At 38.3% G+C, this 20,963-nt stretch overlaps 1 protein-coding gene across 4 annotated transcripts in view; it reads right to left on the bottom strand.

Moving 5' to 3' along the window:
- The window catches only part of BABAM2 (BRISC and BRCA1 A complex member 2), a gene marked incomplete at its 5' end in the record, with an annotated part of 170,467 nt that overhangs the window by 69,372 nt on the left and 80,132 nt on the right, over positions 1-20,963 (bottom strand). For all 4 annotated transcript variants that reach the window (XM_080408308.1, XM_080408305.1, XM_080408306.1 and 1 more), the window contains one exon: positions 10,482-10,591. In XM_080408308.1, coding sequence (XP_080264434.1) covers positions 10,482-10,591 — 110 coding nt within the window. The remainder of the gene's footprint in view (positions 1-10,481; positions 10,592-20,963) is intronic.

Raw genomic sequence — 20,963 nt, 5'->3', positions numbered from 1 at the left:
GGTTACTATCAAAGGCAACCACGAAGAAAGGAAAAGGAAAGGAAAGCAAGCAGCAGCCACGCTGAAGAGCAGAACTGCTTTGCACGCAAGTACTTAACATATGGAATAAACAGTACCGAGGCAACACGAGGGAACAATTAGTCTAAACGGTTTTGTAAATATCTTGGACAAATACCAGAAGAGAAGAATACTGAGGAAAGCACTGACTAATTCAGGGGAGGGAAGGGGCCTAGATGGCTTTTCTGGCCTCCTTCTGTCCTTATGTGCCCTGTATTTATATTTGAATGCTTGCATTACCCAGCATATAGGCTATTTAAGGTCAGGAAAGCATTGCAGTAGCACAGCTGCCTCCAGCAAGTAGTGCTTGACATCACTAAACCACACAGAAGAGCACAGCCCTTTTACTGGCTTCAACAGCAAATATCTGCAAGCAGAATTGTTTCGCTCTATTTGTACAGGTTTTTCCATCGCACTGTGGTGTCTGCAGCTTTGGTACTAACAGGGTTTTGCCCACTGAAATTGTTAAATAGCTGAAGTTTCCTCCTCATGTATTTTCAGCAGCCCCTGACCAGAAACTGGCTCAAAGAATTTAGTTTTAAAATCCAAAAAAAAAGAATATATATTCTTGTATTCTAAAGTTTCCATTCTTGCCAAATTTAACTTGTCTTCCTCTGTGGGATGTTTGACACATACTGCATGCACATATTAAATATCACATGAGATCTGTGATTTAAATTTTATAATATCCTTTGTTGACACACACGTATTTTTTCCAAACCACACATTAAAAAGTCCCATTTTTTTTTTCCATTAACACAACAGGTACACGATTTGTAGAAATCATGAAAGACAGGAATGGTTAATAAACCACTGAAATTAAAGGATTTCAAAACACTGCTCCCCATGTTGTGTTTGATAAATGTCTTAAATAAGCATTTCCATATTTTCCTAGATAGATATATCAATGACTGCAGAAAAAAACCATAATCCCACAAACCCAAAACCCAGAAATTATGCAAGGCAGGTGGGCCTCACAGTGCACACCAGAGTTTTGGCTCTTAATCATCCAGATCAAAGACCTGTTGGAGCACACAGGTTCCTCCCTATCCAAGTCTTAGGAGTTTCCTCCAACAAAAATCAGGGTGGAGAGTGGGATGCTGAACATCCAGGTCTTTTCCTGACACCAGTTTTTAATTTGACCAGGGTGAAAACCTCAGAGGTGGATCCCACAGTTTAGCTGTAGCCTGTGGCAACTTGAAGACAGCAGAAGAATTGACTGACTTGCAGTGAAAGAGAGCAGGGAGCAGCAATGCTCATTTGAGGTACAAAAGGGGACTAACAGATACAAGAAAATTTCTTTGTGATTGGGAGAATAAAGCTCCACAAGAAAAAAGCCCAAACAAAAAAGCTTCTTTAAGCATAAAAGGAGTATGCAACTCCTTGGATGTAAGGTGGCCCCTAGGCCAGCTCAAACTACCTCCTGTGTGTTTCTTCCAGGTTGCAGATTAATCAGGTCCTGCTAGTCTTCAAGAACTGCTTGCTGTAGAGAAATGAAAGATGCAAAATATATGGGACTTGCATAAAGCACTGCTCTGCACAACTATGCTTTTGGCTGTTTCTACATTCTTCAAAGATCAGCTTACACGTTTTTCCAAAAGTAAACCTACAAAATACAGCGACTCCTATTTAAAGAATTACTTTTCTTAGTTGCCTACAATCTGCACTTTCATTTAAAGAAAGCTGAAGTTTAGTATAGTTACAGTATGCCTGTGTTGGTTTTACAATTCAAGAAATCCTTGTGATTTGTTAAGGGGATTCTCCAGAAGAAAGCTCCTACGAGAGAAGTTCTCAATATTTCTGAAGGGGAATCTGTTACCTAGGAGAAAAATATTCAACAAAGTCTCAAATTTGGGAATATGTCTTTTATACTTATTCTCCAGGTAGGTCTGATACGCAAGTGCTGAAAGGAAGCGGGTGTTCAGCTCCCATGAGCCGGGTAGCTTGTGGAGTTAAGTAGTGGGACAGACAGTGACTGCCTTGTATGCCTTAAATTAAATCAGCACTACAGTGAATCACATTCTTGACAATAATTAAGGAAAAGGAAACACCCAGAAACCCAGCAGTCATGTTGCAAAAAATCAGCCATGATTTATTTTGGGGAAATGGAATCTTCCTACAATGGATAATTAAGGAGGTATTAAAGCTCCTTTCAAGGAGACATCAAGTTTAAAATGCCACTGATTATTGGCAGGAAAAAGGGAAGAAAAAACCGAAGAAAATAGAGAGGTGGTTATCTAGTACTATTTTGGGGTTGGTACACTTATGGGAGAAAAGTAGAATGAGCCACTCTAGTAATCTTGAAAGACACACTTCAATCCTCTCTTTTGGTAGCACAGACAACGGGGCCAAGATCCCTCCGCTTACAGTTTCACTCCTGCCCATTAGATTCCCTGTAGGGCTGTTCCTCTGCCATCCTCCTCAACCCACGCTCCCCATGCCACCGCGTTCCCTGCCAAAATGCCAGCAACAGGAATGCAGGTCCCAGTGAGTACGGGCAGCCTTCCCCAGCTGCGGTGGGGGAGAAGACAACAGAGGCAATTAAAACTGAGGTCTTTCACATACAACTTCATTCTGCGTTTCACCTGTTTTAGAGGTTTTATCTGAAAATCCTTAACTCTTCACTTCCAAGCAGTCAGAGTTTTCTACCTACTGAACGTGACCATCTGGAAGCAAGCATTAAACAGTAGCTGACTTTTTACCTGTTTTAAGTAATAAAATAGGAAAAGTCTGAAGACAGAACGCTATAATGTGCAGATCACAATTAAAGTGAAGTTCTATGAAAACAACTGACTTAGTCACCATGTTCAGAAAGCAAGCCACATATCCCAAATACGCAAAAAATCAGCTTCAGTAAAGTGTACTCTGCTGAAAGATGGTATCACGTTCTGTAGTGGTGGGCTTGGATTTACATCAAGAACTGGGAAAAATACCCACGCAGCAACAAAAAAGTGGGTTCGAAGTGTACTCTAGGAAATTTGAGTTTTCATAAGTCTTGAGTAAATGTGCCTTTCTATACTCACTGCATTTGCTGCCAAGACTAAATCTAATTAACTCATTGTAACTACTGTTTGTCAGTTTTGGTAATTAATAACCAGTTAAAATGGATACAGTTGAACAGCTAAAGCTCAGCTTCGAGCTTGAAGGAAAACCCTCCATGACCTGCTCATGCAATTATATTTAAGGATAAATTGGCAAAAGTCTCAGACTTGTCAGATAATTTTTAAATTTCATGCAGTCAGTAACTTTGAAGCACTCTTCCACAAGAGCTATTCTGTTCCAAAAAGACAGTCTGTGGAATTAAGCATGTTTAACAACAGAGAAACGACTGTTTCAATTGTGATTTCCCAGCAACTCTCTATTTTATTGTTGTTTTTTGAAGTAGTATTGAACAACAGCACATTATCTATCAAACCACAAATAACTTAGCTCTAGACAAACTCCAAGTTCGGTTGCCCTTCGTATAAATTTTACAAGTCATGTAGGACCTGAATTTTTCATTGTATTTTCAAGAAACAACTAGTTAGGAATTTTTTAGGTTAACATTTAACCCAGTTACCAGACCTTCTGGCTTGCTCTATTACTGCCATATCAAAAGCCACAAAATAAGAAAAGATGAGACTTGTTCTGAATTTCTCTGGTCAGCCTAACTGATTTTAAGGAAAACATTTCAAGGAGTTCAAGCTGACCCTACGGTTGGCGCACACAGTTCTTTAGGACAAAAGGTCCTACATAAAACCCCTAAAAGATTCCTATTAATTCCTAGGTATGAAAAAAATCCTGCCACCTGTGACAGACAGACAATTCAGCACCAACATGGATTGACTCTGTTCAGCAAGCTCCCTTTCTCCTAAAAAACATTTCAGGAAAGGAAGATGAAATCTGCTGTGTTTCTTATGTCTTGGGGAAGTATCTGAGAAAGGCACTTCAGTATTGCACCATGGATGTCAGAACAGCAATAAAAATACCCTCCAATCCCCAAAACTGTACCAACATAGGCAATAGAAAAGCCAAAAACATATGATGCATCAAAAGTAAGAGTTTTTGTAAAACTAAAATGGATTTCAGTAAGTAGCAAAGTAAACACAATCTAAGAAAATAATGGAAAAGAAATCCCTATTGCAAATAGAAGGGAAGATTTCAGAAGTATTAAGTACTGGCCTAGCTAGTAACTAAGATGACAGTAATTTTCAGTGTCATTGCCAGAATTAGCTTTGACCAATTAAAAGTGTTTCTGACACTTCACTGTACAAAGATACAAGTCTAAACATATGGGCAACAGTAAAAAACCAAGAACACCTTTATGAATAATACTGCCTGATGTCCTAAAGAAAAATTACTTTGTTCCCTTTTCCCTTCATTATCACTCTTTGTAGGAGGGTAAACACACCTAGAAGCAGCAATAACACAGTAAAAATGCTGAGGAGGATATTTTAGAGGAGTACAGTTTTACAACGGTACTTAGAAATGCCTGTGTTGAAACAGGGATTATTGCAATGAAACATGGTATACTCATAGCATATGACAACACGAGACAGAACTGGATGTTTAATTAGGGTAGCCTGAAATAAACTACATGTAAACAAGTGAAAAAATGGAACACCAACGGAAAGTTTTGTACCTAAGGGAAACAGATGTGTTTAAAACAGCTGAAATTTCTGTAGACCACTTCACTCTAGTCAAAAGTATGTAGAGGAAGGGAGTGGGAGAGGGCTGTCTTGAATCACGCTTCTGTTTTCTTTTGTAATTTCTTGTTAATTCTACTTTCTATACATATTTTTCTATCTACAAGAAAATCCTTTAAGGGGTAAAGTACTTAGTGTATCATGTAAAAATACTCCCTCCACCATCAGGTTACAGAACCTTAGGCACCCAAGGCTGACACTCTGAGAAAAACCTGACAAAAACCTCCAAGAAGACACAAACCCTTCTCCATCTTCAGCAAAGTTTTGCTCTGAGACTCCAGGCAACGCTGAACTCTGGATTGCTGCAAAGCATATGCCAGACCAAAACCTGCCCCTTATCTTCTATACAGAGAAACTAGTACCTCATTACCCAGTAACTCAATCAGTCCCACTGAACTGCCTTAAGTATTTCATACTCAATGATTGGGTCTAATTGCTTAGTCTCTTAACTGAAAGAAAGGTATCTTAAAAATCTCACTAACTGAACCATTTAAGGACAGCATTGACACATCCAGCATCAAAGCACCATTTAGATGATGGACACACAATCTTACTTCTACGACTGTTTTCACCAAGTGTTCTGTATCACCTTCAGAAAAGAAAGGAACAGGCAGTAAAGCTGAACACCCAGGATAGAAGTGCAAGTCGATCTGTTTCGCCCGTCAGTCCCAGTTTACCCTGCTATCTTCTGAAGCTGTCAACAGCCCATCAAAAGGTGGCCGCAGCAACACAGATGATTTTTAGGGGACAGGACGAGTTGCAAAGCAGAGCTAGACTGGAAATCAGGTTACGGTGCTGGCTGCAGTTTCAGAAGATTTGGATTACAGGGACATGGCACATACAGTATGCAGGATATATCACTGACTCGGGCATTGTGTAGAGGCATGACTAAACTGGGATTAAGGGAAGAGAAAGCCCTGCAAAGCAACAGCTATTCCTGCTTCCCATGTCTGCAAAGATGCTCTGGGATTTGAAGAAGTCACGGACTGTCTTGGCTGCCTACTAACAATTCTACTGAAATCAACTCAGATGAATACGTACATTTCCACATGCATACAGAAGACCTTCTTACTTCTGTCTTCTACAAAGACAGATATATAAAAAAGCCTAAACATGACCACTCATTTAGACTGTGTATTCATAATCATTCTGAAACAGCAGGCTTCAACCGGCGATACACACTCAGCAGTACAGCATGCCAACTTTAAAGGTGAATCCCTTCACAGCACCCCTGCACCTCAAACATAGCGAGAGGTGGTACCTGGCAGTGAATGGGTAATATTCTACGGTCTTCCTTCTCCAACTCCCAGCAGAAAGGACAGGTAAAAGATAGCAAACACCTTAAAGCAAACACACATGTTTAATTTTTTTTTTCTTTTCTTTTTTTCTTTCCCATCAGTGAAAAACATACAGAAACATTCAAAGTCTAAGAGTTCAGGTCAGGTTCTGCCCATATGAGAAGGTTAAACTCAGTCACCGAACTCTGAATACCACCCTCAGTCACGAAGAACCCCCTGGCACAGCTCCCAGACCTATAAAACCCCAACCATTTCAATCCCCAAAGCATGGAGCCTGACCAGTTAAGCAAAACAAGTTCTACTGACAGCTGGTTTTCTTAGCATATTCATGTCTGCGTATTTATCAGAGAAAAGCCCTCCAGGACAACAGTGTTTATGACAGGATTATTTGTGTGAATCCAGGGAACACAGCATTCACTGACCAACAGTGTTTCTACCCTTTTATCTTTTTTCCTTAAAATGTGAACCAAGACAAACTAATTTTTATTTTCTTTTTATGGACAACTCGTGAAGGAAAAATAACACACACATTTTTTTCTTTTTTTTAATAAAAAACCCAGCACTTCTGATCCATATTCATATGTAATATGTTGACACACATTTTAAGCATTAATATAGAAATTAGCTGTTCAATCCTGCACTGACTTTTTGGATTTAGAGTCTACTGACTTTTAATTAATGAAAATCAAATACATGATGAGTATTTTTATTACAAATTTCCTTTCCATACATGTATCTAGTATACTTTCACTAGAAAGACAATTTTGGCCAAGCAAGATGCTTTCTATCGACAGGTTTAGAGACATGCTGTGTAACACGTGGAAATGTGTCAGAGGCATAAATGGCAAATATCCCAGCAGCTCCTTGTCATGCAGAGGAGTGCAAAAGCAGCCCCAGAATACGTCTGTGCCTAACAGCAGGAGAGATCAAGTGGATGAGCAAGTGAAGGGCCTCAGGTACTGACACTGCCCAGCTCTCTGAACCTCTCCCCAAGCACAGCAGCCTTCAGCTGGGATGAAGAGCATCCTGCAGCCAGTCCCACACCCCGAGGCGGGAGGAGGCACAGGACGAGCTGGAGATACACGCTCACGGATGCTGACACCACCATCCTCTCAAGCTGGGTGGTCAGTCTGTGGGGTTTCCCAGCTTACCACTTCCCTCCAGAAGTGTGCAGAAAATTGTTTTTATGATACTACAGTTATGATGGTAGCTTTTAAACAAAATACATAACAAATACGCCATGTTTTATTTTAACTTAATCTAATTTTTGAAATCATTAAAAGCAGCTGCTATTGGCATCTATCTGCTTATTGATGTAGTGCAATCTAGAATAAGAAGAATTCTTAAAATTATAAAATGAAAGCTTTTTGTGATCAATTTCAAATTAAGGAAAAATTGACTAGCAATTGCTGTTTGATTGTTTGAACAATTAGTAATTAAAGGAATGTTTTTAAATTAGTATGTTTTAATGAAAAAATTAAACCAGGTATAGTTATAAATCATTATTGCTGAGATTTTAATAAACTAACAGAAATGCTCCCCATCCCTAAGTGTGGGGCTGTTTTTTTACTGTAAGAACTGGAGTTGACACTCTTGCAGCCAGACACCATGCCACACAAGTCAATGGAACACCCATATCGACTCGAATGAGCCACAATACTTCCCTACTGCATTTTTAACCCCCTGCTTTAATATATGAGCTTTTTCAAGCCAACCGACGTCCACCTCTTATGGTTTGGAACTAAGACGTTAGTACATGTCCCTCCTTTTGCAAATCTGTCTTCCAGAGTCTATGACAAGGAGCAGCCTAAGTCTTACTAGTTTTATGTTTACTATCCATCTAAAAATAGAGCAAATTTACTTTACAATAACCCTTCAGAGCAAAACCACTATATTCATATCACTAGGGCTAAAATTTGCTGACAAGATCTGTGGGTATGTATCGTTTTTAGAAAATGCAATGTGGGAAAGCATGTTTATATGGTAGAGCTGAAAAGCAATGAAACCCCTTGAGAAAGCAGGAGATAACTCACGTTACACATACAGGCCCTTTGGTCTTATATCTCTACAAAGCTGAAACATTTCTATCTGAAAATGTTTTTCATACGTCAGGAAAATGCTATTCCTGTTTGCTCGTTCTTCCTAAGGTGAAGAGAGTTTAGTATTAGCAAAATAATTGTGGGAATTTGCTATTTTTCCTGTTTTGTTGAGTACTTGGGAATGTTATGTTGGGAACTGTCAACTACTACTTACTCCACCTCAAAATCTGCTGCATAAAAAAAGAATACACTGGTAATTTGCTTACATGGCTTTTGTAGATGCAATTACTGTTAGCAGCAGGAAAGAACTTTTATAAGCAGAACACAATTCAAATGTAACATGCCATGGCCTCAAGTCATTAAACTAATCCTCAGGCCTTCTTGAGGCTTTTTGTACTTTTGGCAAAAAGTATAAAAAAAGTACTCATTGTTGCTTCAGTTCCCAAACACTGGAAAGTTAAATATCTAGACTGTCAGCCCCTGCTAAACAGAGCAGAGACTTCGGGGAAAGAACAACAGACAACTGTATCTTTGTTATTAAAGTGCAATCGAACAAACATTGAAAACATACCCATACACTTTTTCATGGCACATAAGAAGTAGCCAGTAGAATAAAGGAAGGTGCAACAGCTCACAAAGAACACTGGTATTATGGGTTACCCATATCTAGATGCTGTGACAAGTGCCTTACAAATGCATGAGAACAGATTGAATTAGGTGAGTGAAGTATCTCAACTTTGATACATAGATAACATGACAAGGTGTGGCATGGAACTCTAGGGTTTACTGGTATGATTTTAACATGACTACATAAGCTACAAATGACAAAACCATAAATAAGTCAGACACGTCAGAAATGTACTAACACCACTCAAATATCTTTCTGCTATATTGCTCTACATCACACATCTAAAATCAGATATTCTTCAGGGCACTAACAGAAAATGCCACACTTTTAGGAAGACAAAGAGTTGCTTTGTATTGCTATTCTGCTTGGTATCAAAAGGTCAACATCTTTCTTAAGATACTACTGAAAGTGGGAAAATAAGCAATGTATTCATTAGCACATGGGTCATTTAGACAAACATACCTGGGTGGCCTGAAACTACATTTCAGAATCAGCATGTGACTAGACCTGAAAATACAGTGGAAACTAGTGACAGCCCATTTGCTTTTAACAGCAGCTGAGCAGAAGATCCCTTTGGAACTAGGTTAATTACATATTTGACTACAATTATTCCCTCAACTAATATTGACAGAAAGTAGTGAATTGATAAAAATATGAAAACATAAAATCTGCTAAACATATTGTGTGTGTTTGCATGTGCAATCTACATTTTCTTAAATAATCTAGGAAGTCTTACGCCTTTATCTAAATCAAATCTTGAGGTTTGTTTTTTAAATTGTTTCTAAAAGTGTATCCAGACCAATGCCCTGTTAAGCAAAATGTCAAGATACCATGTTCTTTCAGTCACACAAACTTATCACTGAGTTATTACAAAACTAGTCAGTGTTTTGTAATAGTAACACAGTAGTCAGTGTTTACTATCTTTTCTTCTCTACCTAGAAGTGTCATCACCAGTTCAGAGGAAAGTCATTGCAGTTAAACAGAAAAACAAAACATCACTGAAACAATGCTAGACCAGTTCGACTGTTGTCTATCTGAACAGTCTAACGTAGTTGTGTTTTTGAAGCAGACATGACAAGACTGAGATGCTGAAGTGAAGGAGAAGTGTTAAGGCACTCTTAATTCCAGAACTGGAAGAAGAGAAATTTAATGAAAGCAGACTGATTTCGAATCCTCACCCTTCCATTTTAGGAGCAGAAATTAATTTCTCAGCAAATCTGTTTGCCAACTGGTAAACAGACCAGTAAGGTTCAACACACTTTTCAGATAGTCTTCCAAAAAAAAGTAACTTAGTAAAACTGCAAATTCCTCAAACATGGTTGAAGTGCTTTAGCTTCAACAACACTTTATTCAAATGTATTATGTTTACACAGAGAACTTACCTTCCCAAAATAAAAAGAAATTAAAGATTCCCCCAGAAAAAATGCTATCGGTATGTTGTACCATAGAAGGCACTCAAAATATACTGCTACAGAAAAACAGTAGCACACACAGAGCACACTTTTCATAGATTATGATGCTACAAGAATATCACATATAGCCAATGATTTTTCTTCATCCATATGTGGTCCAGCCTTAGATACAAAAAAGCCAAAAGAGGATCTGTCATTTCTCCACCACACACGTACTTGCAGTAATCACTATAACTTTAAGCAATTTAAAAAAAACCAGTATGTTATCACCTAGCCAACATTTCTTACATATATCAGGAAAACACAGAAAAGTTCAGAGATGAAGTAGAATAAACACTACAGAATAAAAAAGTCTCACTCACTGTTCAATACGCGGGGAGAGGTACAGCTTAGGAAAAACCTGAGTAGCTTCTGCATCCTCAAAACTAACAGAGAGAAGTGCAACATCTTCTCCAGGATCTTCATTCACATCCTGTACATAAAAAATAATAAAATATAAAATGGCAAATAACAAACTGAGTACTTATAAGCTCACAGATAACAACTAATGTATCAAATACCAATTTATTTAGGAGACACTTAAGTGAGGAATTTAAAGTGTAACCATTGAAAAATAGGTTGCAAATCTTTCTTACTGTATCAGTACTTAAAAAGACATTATGCCATGCTTAATTTCTTTTAAAATATCAATTAATTATTTTTAATATTTTTTATTTAAAAATAAAATTTAATAATTTTTAATTATTATTTTAAATATTTAAAATATTAAAATATCAATTACAGTGTTAACAAGAGTACAGTAGTGTAGCTCTTCTTCAAATAGCTAAACTACATATTTCAGTAAAGATGCAGATTTCACTTTTAAGAATTCTTGGTTTCACACTAACATCAGATGCAAATGCCAAAGACATTTTTTAAATGTTATAATATCACTGAGTTATGACCACAGACTTTACATTTGTTATTTTTCAAAGTAGTATATGGTCCAAAAATTCTGCTGTACTCAACTCCTACTTCTCTTGTGGAAGAAAAACGTTTTTGTTATCAGAAATTTGTATCTAGAAGTCACTGTCCCCAGGTTTCCAACAAATTAAACCCATGCATTACTTTCAGCAAAGACTGTACACACTATACTATCAGGGGAAAAAAATAAAAATCCATGCTAAATACCATGACAGTCAATGCATTCACAGTTGAGGCTTTCTTTGTATCAGAACAATCAGTTACAGTTTTGGGATCAGCTAGAACAAATTGTATCTGGTTAGGACTGGACATCTCTCCAATTCATAAATCACATACAGTACGAACAAGTGTTTTTCTGCTACACACATCATTTAAGCTCTTGACCTCTAGTTAGAAAGTAATGAGTTAGCAGTGCAGCCACCTTCTTCGCCAGCAAGTAATATGGTGCCACTTGCTGCTCACAAAGAAATCCTTTAACATGTTTGTGCATATGTACATAGCAACTTGCCAAGATGCATTTGTTTTCATCCGTTTTGGAAAAATTATGAGAGGAAACAGATAACCCAGCAGATACGTGCTCAGAGCAAGATCAACATGGTGCAGTGTGCCCTGGTCTGCTCTGTCCCACAAGCAGCTGTGAGGAAGGAACATGCAAACCACTCACAACACTGCAGACCCTGTCGTATCTGGGGAGATTAAAAAAAAAAAAAAAAAGAAAAAAAAAAGTGACTGCTCAGTGGTTTCAGGAATACAGTCTCGTGCCATTTAAAGCTTTGGCAGGACTGAAACTGTTAATGTCCAGAGAGACTAGCTGCATACCAGCTATTACGTGCAGAACACAACACGCCAAGAAACGTAGTGATAAGCTGCCCTGAAGAATGGGTCTTAAAAAAGCCTAATTGTCTTAGATGAAAAATGAGACAGAGATGACAGTGTTTTCTTGAATTCTGCCTCGGTGTGCAGCTCACTTCTGACAGCTGAAAGAGAAGTGTACTCCGAAATGCCTATAAAACCAGTGCGAGCACATTACAGCTGGGAATCAGAACATGGTTTTAACCTGAGGTTGCAGGACAGCACTCCGTATGAGTGGTGAGGACAAAAACTAGCTGCTGTCCTGCTGGGGTATGATCAGTTTATGGATGGGATTACATAACATGGCTGCACATAACAGCAACAGACAGGACCTCATGACCCATGACGTTCCCATTGTACTATCATCTACAGTAGAAGAACCACTACAGATTAAAAAGCCTTTTTCAACAAGACAAACACACAAATGCAGTCCCCCCCACCCAACCTTTTCCCCAGTATTTCATATATTTCCATCATTAAGGAAAAAAAATTAAATAAAGAACAGCCTTTACTCCTGGAGCTGAGTGTGGCATTAACTGGATTTCCCCATTAATTTGCTAATTGTCAAACAAAGGAACTATTAAGACAGATTAAGTAGTAATGCTAATGATTACAAAGATATTATTTTAATGGGCATTCTTCAAGAGATGACAAGCACATATAATCGTTTGGTTGATGAGAAGCTCAACACGAGCCAGCAACGTGTGCCTGCAGCCCAGAAAGCCAGCTGTACCCTGGGCTGCATTAAAGGAAGCATGGCCTTCCCGCACTGCCGCGGTGCTTCTCCCCCGCCGCTCCACATGCAGAGACCCCACCTGCAGTGCTGCGTTCAGCTCTGGACAGGAGGAGGACATGGACCTGCTGGAGCGAGTCCAGAGGAGGCCATGAAGATGACCAGAGTGCTGGAGCACCTCTCCTGTGAGGACAGGCTGAGGGGGTTGGGGTTGCTCAGCCTGGAGAAGAGAAGGCTCTGGGGACACCTTACTGCAGCCTTCCAGTGCCTAAAGGGGCCTGCAGGCAAGTGGGGAGGGACTTCGTACAAGGGCTTGTGGTGGTAGGACAAGGGGTGATGGCTTTAAACTGAAAGAGGGCAGATTTAGATTAGATATAAAGAAGAAATTCTTCACTATGAGGGTGGCAGGGTGGATGCCCCATCCCTGGAACCGTTCAGGGCCAGGTTGGATGGGGCTTGGAGCAACCTGGTCTAGCGGAAGGTCTCCCTGCCCATGGCTGGGGGAGTGGAACTAGATGATCTTTAAGGTCCCTTCCAACCCAAACCACTCTGATTCTATGATATAATACATTCACTCATGTATGTATAGGGTTCTTCCGAGAGCACGTTCTTTTGTTTGTAATTCTTTTCAAATAATCTCCTTCTACAGAATAGAGCCTATATGCATTTTACAAGCTACACAGACAAACCCAAATTGATATAATCTTGCATTTAGCACTAGTGCTTAAGTTCATGTGCACACACAGATTGACACCATGCATAAGACCAGTTTCTAGAATATCATCCAGGTGCTTACTGATCAAAGATAATCAAAACAAATCAAAAAACAAAAACCCACCCCAAAACAGATTAGGTGAACACCACCACAGCATCCACTAACCCATACAGTAATATTATATTATATTTTCTACACTCACTAGTGGCTTCTTTAATACGAAGATTTATGCCAGAGGAAAAACACCCACACATCATAAATCATCACGGTATCTTTGCATGTTAAGCTGCAATAAACTGATGTGGGTACTAAGAGCAATAAACTGAGACATGTTTTTTTTTCATTTACAAAAATAACATACTGCAAACACTACTGTAACTCCTGTTGCCAGCACAGCACTGCATTATGTTCATACAGCTACTGTCCAATGCAAAGTTGACAAAAAAATTGGCATTCTTCTGTAACTACCACTTTTCAAGTGGATGCATATTTTCAGCCCTGAGACATGAAAATTGTAACTTAAAAAAGACCTAAACCCCCAGCATTTCTGTAGCTTTTAAAAGATGCAGTGCAGCAACACCAAGAAGCTGCTCAACCTCACTGCTCAGGTGGCTGCAGATTTACACAGACTTACGACAGCGTCTCTTCTGACACCATACCGTTCATTCCTTTCAGACTTTGCTACTTTTATTTTTGCAAGAATCTGCTGGGTAGAACTGCATTCAATCCTAGTATGTCTGTTACAACTGGGGTTTATGAAATTAAACCAAAACCACATGTCTTACACATAAACTGTGGAAAGCTTTTCAACTAATAGACCTTTTTGTTGTTGTCTGTGCCAGTCACAACTTAACTCCTTCAGTGATCTCTCTCCCGGTCACCCCTACAAACCTGTTAGTGACTAGGTGAGATGATGGATCCTTGTATCAGCAGACAATGACATTTCCCCAGAACAAGGGCTGAGATCCTTCCATTACAGCAAAGCATCCAAAACCAAAGGTTATTTTAAACCTTCCTATCAAACTCCCCCCCTCTCCCATTTCTGCAAACGCATTTCTCTCAAAGAACAGGCCACATTTAAGCAGAGCAGCAAAGCAAAAATCACCTCTATTTTTATTTTTCTGTTGGCTTCAAAAGAGAGAATGACATCCAATTGCTTTGGCAATATTATTCCCTTTTAGGAAAAAAAGAGACTGTTGAACTAAAGTCACAAGATTTTTTAATATTTAACTTGCCACATTCCTTCTCGTAATTTGTATTTAATTCACAACACAATGTTAGAGGGTTTTATTAAAAGATTTAATTTTCTACTTAATAAAAACTGATTTTGTAAAAATTAAGATTATTTTTTTATAAATGTTAGCATCCAATGTTAGAACTGCCACATTCAAGTACTATTTTATACTCACAGAACTTTTTCCACACAAGACTCTACAGAAGGCATTATTAAAGTGAACTTGCACTAAGCAAAGAACACATCCTGGGCCACAGGAATTTTGAGGTTTAAAAACTGAATGTTTGTAAAAATGCTTGAAATCATTAGTTAAGCATGTGATAATGCACATCTATTAGTTTTTCCACAACAGGCTCATGTTTGATAGCAAACCCCCCACCCCTCTAGTGAACTGCAATGTAAAAGATCCAACACAGATTTTCATGGTGTCTTTCTGCCTTCTTGCTATCACGTTTTTCTTTTATAAAATAAGCTTTCTCTTATTTCAGAAAATGCCCATTCAAATCAAACAGGAAAAAAAACGGATATAACATCCAACACTGAAAATAGTTTTCTTTCTCAAGAACTGCAAGGGGTTTCCTATGTTTACAGAATACTTTGCACAGTGTGGACTGATCCTTGACTAAACCACCAAAGTGCTGTGGAAATCCAGAATATACTTTGTAAAGGAATGTGGTGAGAAAGGAACAAAATTTAAAAAAACCAAAAACATCCTAAAGATTTTCAACCCATAGGTTTGGGTTGTTTTTTTTTTTTTTTTTTACTATTGCAGAAACCTTCTAGCAACAACTTAGAAGAATAAATGAAACTTTTCACAAAGAAAAACATAAAGAGAAAGATCATGGTATTTTATTCTAATTTACCCTTTATCTGCTTAGCCAGTGCAGACTGAAGTTTCATTACATTTGTATTTTTGAAACTCAAGAACAAGAGGCCATGTGAAAATACAAATGCAGCACAGAACAGATTAAAATGGAGTTTGAAAGCATTTTGGATTTTTTTTTTCCCCCAAAAAAAACCTTCAGAAAAAGACTTCAAGGTAAAACTTAAAATCCTACTTCTAATTATATCAGCACTGTCTAAACAGCCATTTGTTAGTTTTCATTCATATCAGTCTAAACTTACATTCAAATGCATGCTTCAATGTTTACAGCTGCTCCCTTTGCAAGATATTTAATCTTTTTACAAAGTTAGAATGAGTTGTTTATGAAAATTATCATCAAAACCACTTTAAATACACTATCCAAACAGCATTGTTTTCATGTATCCTACCTACTGTAATTGAAAACTGGGAATTTACTGGAACTGACAATTTATTATGAGTCAGATGGTTGATAGCCAGTCCAACCAAAACATCTGCTCCGCACAGTCACAACTGCTATAACCCATTTCCTCTTGTGCCTGGAGTCCAACCAAGTTGTACATTACAGTTCCTTTTCTTTAAAGATGCAGACTCTGGAAAATCAGTTATTACTTTTTCTTAGTTATCAACAAAGAATTAATTGCCTTGAAACCTTTGATTAGAGTATCCTTTGAAGAGGAGGTATTTCTGTATTTGGCATGCAAGTGTGATTGCATGTACCAAATAACAAGGCACAAGCTGTAAGCGACTGCAGGCTTTTCCCAGGCAGTGGCAGGACCTGCCTTTCCATGGAAGTGGAAGACTTGAGAAGTAGGCGGCATGAGGCTTGGAGGAAAGCGCGTGCAACGGCTTGATGCATAAATCAAGGACCTGGTATTAGGAATCTGGTTGAGCGTGATGAACTGTAAGCCAAGAATGAGAAAAAACTTTGAATTTGGTAGAAGGGATGGGAAAGGACGTGTGGGAAGAGTATTGGCACACTTTGCAGAGAACAAGCAGCTTCTGGCCTGGCAAATGGACCAGAGAGCAGGGCTTCTGGTAGGGCTGTTAGGGTCGTACTCTAAGTACAAACAGCAATTGGTTTGGGGATCAAAATGAGGTAAGGAGAAGCACACAAACTGTTTGACCTACTGGATGTTACGTTGGGTAAAGAGATACCATGTAGACTACTGATGTTGCAGATGCCTCCTAACCGCGTGGTCAGGCCAAAACTGCTCCAGGAGGTTCCCAGCCTGCAGCTGATCATTCCTACCTCTCCCTGGCAGTTTCTGACCTCTCAGCTCTCACAGCTGCTCAGTAGTTGTCTTTGTGGTATGACTAACTGAAGGGATGGCAAACTCCAGCAAATGGGGAGAGGAAGGGATTGCTTGAAATAATATAAGCAAAGGATAAACTCAATTTACTACTTATGTGATATGATGGAGGTTGTGGGGGAAGGTGTAATGGAAAGGCAGAATATGGATGAGAACACAGCGGACTGAGGAGGTGCTGATCTTAGCATCCACAGCCAGCTCATGACAAGTGGAAGTCTTTTAACAAACACTTATTTGACTGTGGTACTACCTCTCAGCCCTACCGAGTCAGCCAGCTTCACCGAAGTCAAGTGTGAAATTTGTACTTCAAATTTTCTCCCTTCTGGAGAAAAAAGGTCTCCAGAGGAGAAATGCATGAGAATAACGTGCATTCACAGAAAGGTAGTTTATCTTGGGGTCAGACATCAATCCATGGAATTTTGCATGACACATACCTGTAATGGGACAACAAAATTTGTTTTTGAAGCTGAAACGTGAATTTCACCAGAGAAGAATACACACCACTATCCACTTAGTACTAATGGGTTACTTGCATCACAACGGTTAGCAGTTTGGCCATTTCCCTCTACACAATAACATGAAAACCAACTGTTAAAGAATAAACAACTCATACTCTTACTGCCTAGCAGTTTCACTAGCCATCAGCTACATGTTCTCCTAATCTTTTTCTATATCTAATGCTTTTCAAAAACGTAACAAAACACACTAGGGGAAAGCAGGCTAAGGAATGTGGATTGGCAAATGAGACTGAGAAATCTGCTTCACTCTAGGGAGAATATGTAATTATTCCAGGAAATTCTTTCTCCTGTCTTCCAGGAAACCCACCAGGTCTGATCAAGGAGCACTGATTCTTTAAATAGGATCTTTAATGAAAACAAAGGCAGTTACCTTGCGTGCACTGCCCGTGGTATTGAAGCATTCCAAACACAGCCTCTCTCCCAAGGTAATGTAGCAGAACTCCTCAGACTGGGAAAAAAAGCGCGCTCATGCCCAGCATAATTCCTGGTTTGAGTTACATGAAAATTGTAGTCTGCGAACAATTTTGCAGAATCAGAAGTGCAAGCTTCTAGGACAATATATTGAGTTTTCTTCATTAAAACAAAATGAAATAAATATCTACTAAGCTTTAAAAAAGTATCAGCAAGACCTGCCAGTATACCATTGGGCACTGATAGGTGAACAAGAAAACAAACAGTATTTCCTTTAAGTGTAACATCCCAGGGTGTTTTTTTTTTTTTTATATTGTCATTGTTGGGTGTTTGTCTTGTTTTGTTTTCAGACTTACATATAAATATATTGTGCTTTTCCAAAACAAAACATTGACATCTGTTTTGCCTATACCATTTTCTTTTATTATGGTCATGGTAATTTACTGCTACTTTCACATAATGATTTGACCATTGGACTCAGGTAGAGAATACTGTTAGGAAAAACATAAGAAAAAACCAAAAAGTTAAAAAGAAGGAATCACTTGTCCATGAAAATACATGCCAGATTCACAACTTTAAAGATTAATGTCATTTAAGTGGAGAAAAATTAATTTGACAGCAGAAAACACTGTGGCGATGCTTCCACCATAACAATACCATTTGCTTAGGTCTGCAAAACACCATCTCAGAAAATAAGGCAGATTTCTTCAAAGGTCAAAAACATTTTGCTAAGTTTGGGACTCAAATTTGAAATAAATAATCTAGGTGTGGCACAGGCTAGAATTAATATTGGGTGCAGTCTAAAATTATTATTTCTGAACTGATTTCAAGTGAGCTAAAAAGTCTTCTACATGTTCATTTTTATATACAAGAGATAAAAAACGTTTGCAAGCAAGAATTGTTCCATCATAGTAACTGAATCTAAGTCCTCACTGAACAACTGTATTTATTAGATAAGTTTTCCTGACACTACAGTAGGGGATATTTTACATTTTTAAAAGAGACTGATATGTTAGATGCTTCTAACCTTAAATTTCAATGCATTCAATGAAACTTAAGTACAATTGCATTAACCCTACCTACTCCAATATTAGGTATCACATTCAGATTAAAACAACATTTACATAGTTCAGAATGTATCTGCAAATGAATGAGAATAACACAAAAGAGGGAGAAATATTAGAAATCTAGACTGCCGGGAGGTAATCTCAGACCTGATTTTTCCATACTTAAAAAAAACCCTGCTTTTGTTTCCTAGGACCTCAATTTATCCAATACTACAGAGTGCAGAGGAATGCTTCATTTTTGTTTTGCTTACTTTAATTTCTAAGCAGACCAGACAAGTTATAATAAAATACTGTAGCTCTACCATTAAAGTAGGTTAACCTGAAAGACCTCCCCCTATTATTCTGATGAAGTTTTGTAGACAGGAAAGAGATTCCAACACTACCATCTCTCTCCTACAACCTCAAGAAAAGCACCTTGAGGTTGGCTGAAGCACCTGTCCCTGCCTTCACCAGCTGATAATGGGATGAACAGTGTTCAGAGACTCCAAAGCTTAGTTTTTACGGAGGTCACCCTGCCTGTTCGTAAACAGTGAGCAGCAGTTGCATCCACTCAGACCTACCCAATGTTGCCCTGTCTTGACAAACAACTTTTAGTCTTTAAAACAACCACAACCCAAAAAACAGTTCTTGAAAATCAAGATCATATTCCTTCTACCAACAAACACCGCAATAAACTACTTCACTGGCATCAGTGGTGGTACCGGTGGAATAAAGGACAGCACAACCTGAGGGACTACGTGAGAACCCAGCTGAAAGTGTAAGATTGAAACTTTAAATGTTTTCTTATAAGCACATACACTAGACAAACGACTCTTTAAAGCTTCATTGTAAACAATGATCAACTTTTTTTTACAGAAAGATTACATGTACAGTGAACATGTTCCTTAAAAAGTCATGTTAGAAAGTTACGGGTAAACAGCAAGCAAAGGAAAATAGTAGTAAAATTAATACCAGGACTAGTAACACCAGCATCTTAAATCAGGAATCATCTGGGGACAGCGTGAGTGAAGGAGGCGGCAGCTTTACTTTGTTCATCTGGGCTTTGCGTATTAGCAACAGACACGCTGATTGTAGGTAAACATCACACATTCAGTTGTATGTATTTACATTTGTGTCTCATGTTTTCAGTGCAGTGGAGGACTCCTTTTAGATGTTTGCTATTTTAAACTTTCATTTGAGTATTATTCATGATTGATAATGTAATGATATAATTAATTCTAGGACGCTCAGGGTTCAGGTACTGTCTGTATTACCTTGCCACATGTCAAGGTATTTCCTTGCTAACAGCAGTCACTGAAAGATGTTTACTTCACACTTCTCTCCGCATTGCTATCTACTTTTTACACTTTGAATACTGAGAACTGTACTAGGAAATAAAAATGTAAATCAATACCCACCTTTAAAGGATGCTCATGTTCAAAGACCATGAAACAAAGACAACTTTGTGTATGTGTGTGTATAGACACACACACACATATAGTCTGAATTACTTGAAACAACATGAACTGCCTTTATAAATTTCTAAATTTATATGCATTTCTAAATGTAACAATACACATTCAATGCTCTCAGAAACAAGCAAATAGAAACAAAACCACAAAATTCTTTCCATTTAGATGACTCCTGATAAGCCACCTTCATGTCATTTCTTTCTCTGTAAATCTCCCAGAGCTATCAAGCTGCTTCCCAACATGTAGTTATGATCCATTTTTTAATGTAAGCAGTTTTAAAGCTTGCTTTCCCAGATAAAGATGTGGGGACATGTGCAACATGATATTCAAATGCTTTGCTAGGATTTCACTGAGACTTGAATCTCTCTAGCCACCTCTTCAGATGATGCAACTGTAATTTATTCTGAAAGTAGTATTTGCATTCTTCTCCCCTATTTTAATGATTTCCCACCTCTTTAAAAATAGTAATGTCACTGTAGAGGCCAAACAGCAATCATCTCACGTCCAGTGGAAAATAAGATCTAAAAACGCTGCAGTACTTAACTAGAGTACAAACAGATCATTAAAACAGTTAAAAAAAATAATGTTCCTGCCAAGCCAACTTTCTAATCATCAAATACAGCTTTTCTATACATGGATATTTACATCTTATATATGTACACTGATGAAACAAACAGATTAGTATACAGGGCTCACAACTGAAAGAAGATTCAGAATTAACAACT

The sequence above is a fragment of the Falco punctatus genome (assembly GCF_963210335.1).
Source record: "Falco punctatus genome assembly, chromosome: 12".
Classification (NCBI taxonomy): Eukaryota; Metazoa; Chordata; class Aves; order Falconiformes; family Falconidae; genus Falco; species Falco punctatus.
Note: the sequence above shows the minus strand (reverse complement) of the source record. Positions and strands in the feature narration are given on the sequence as shown.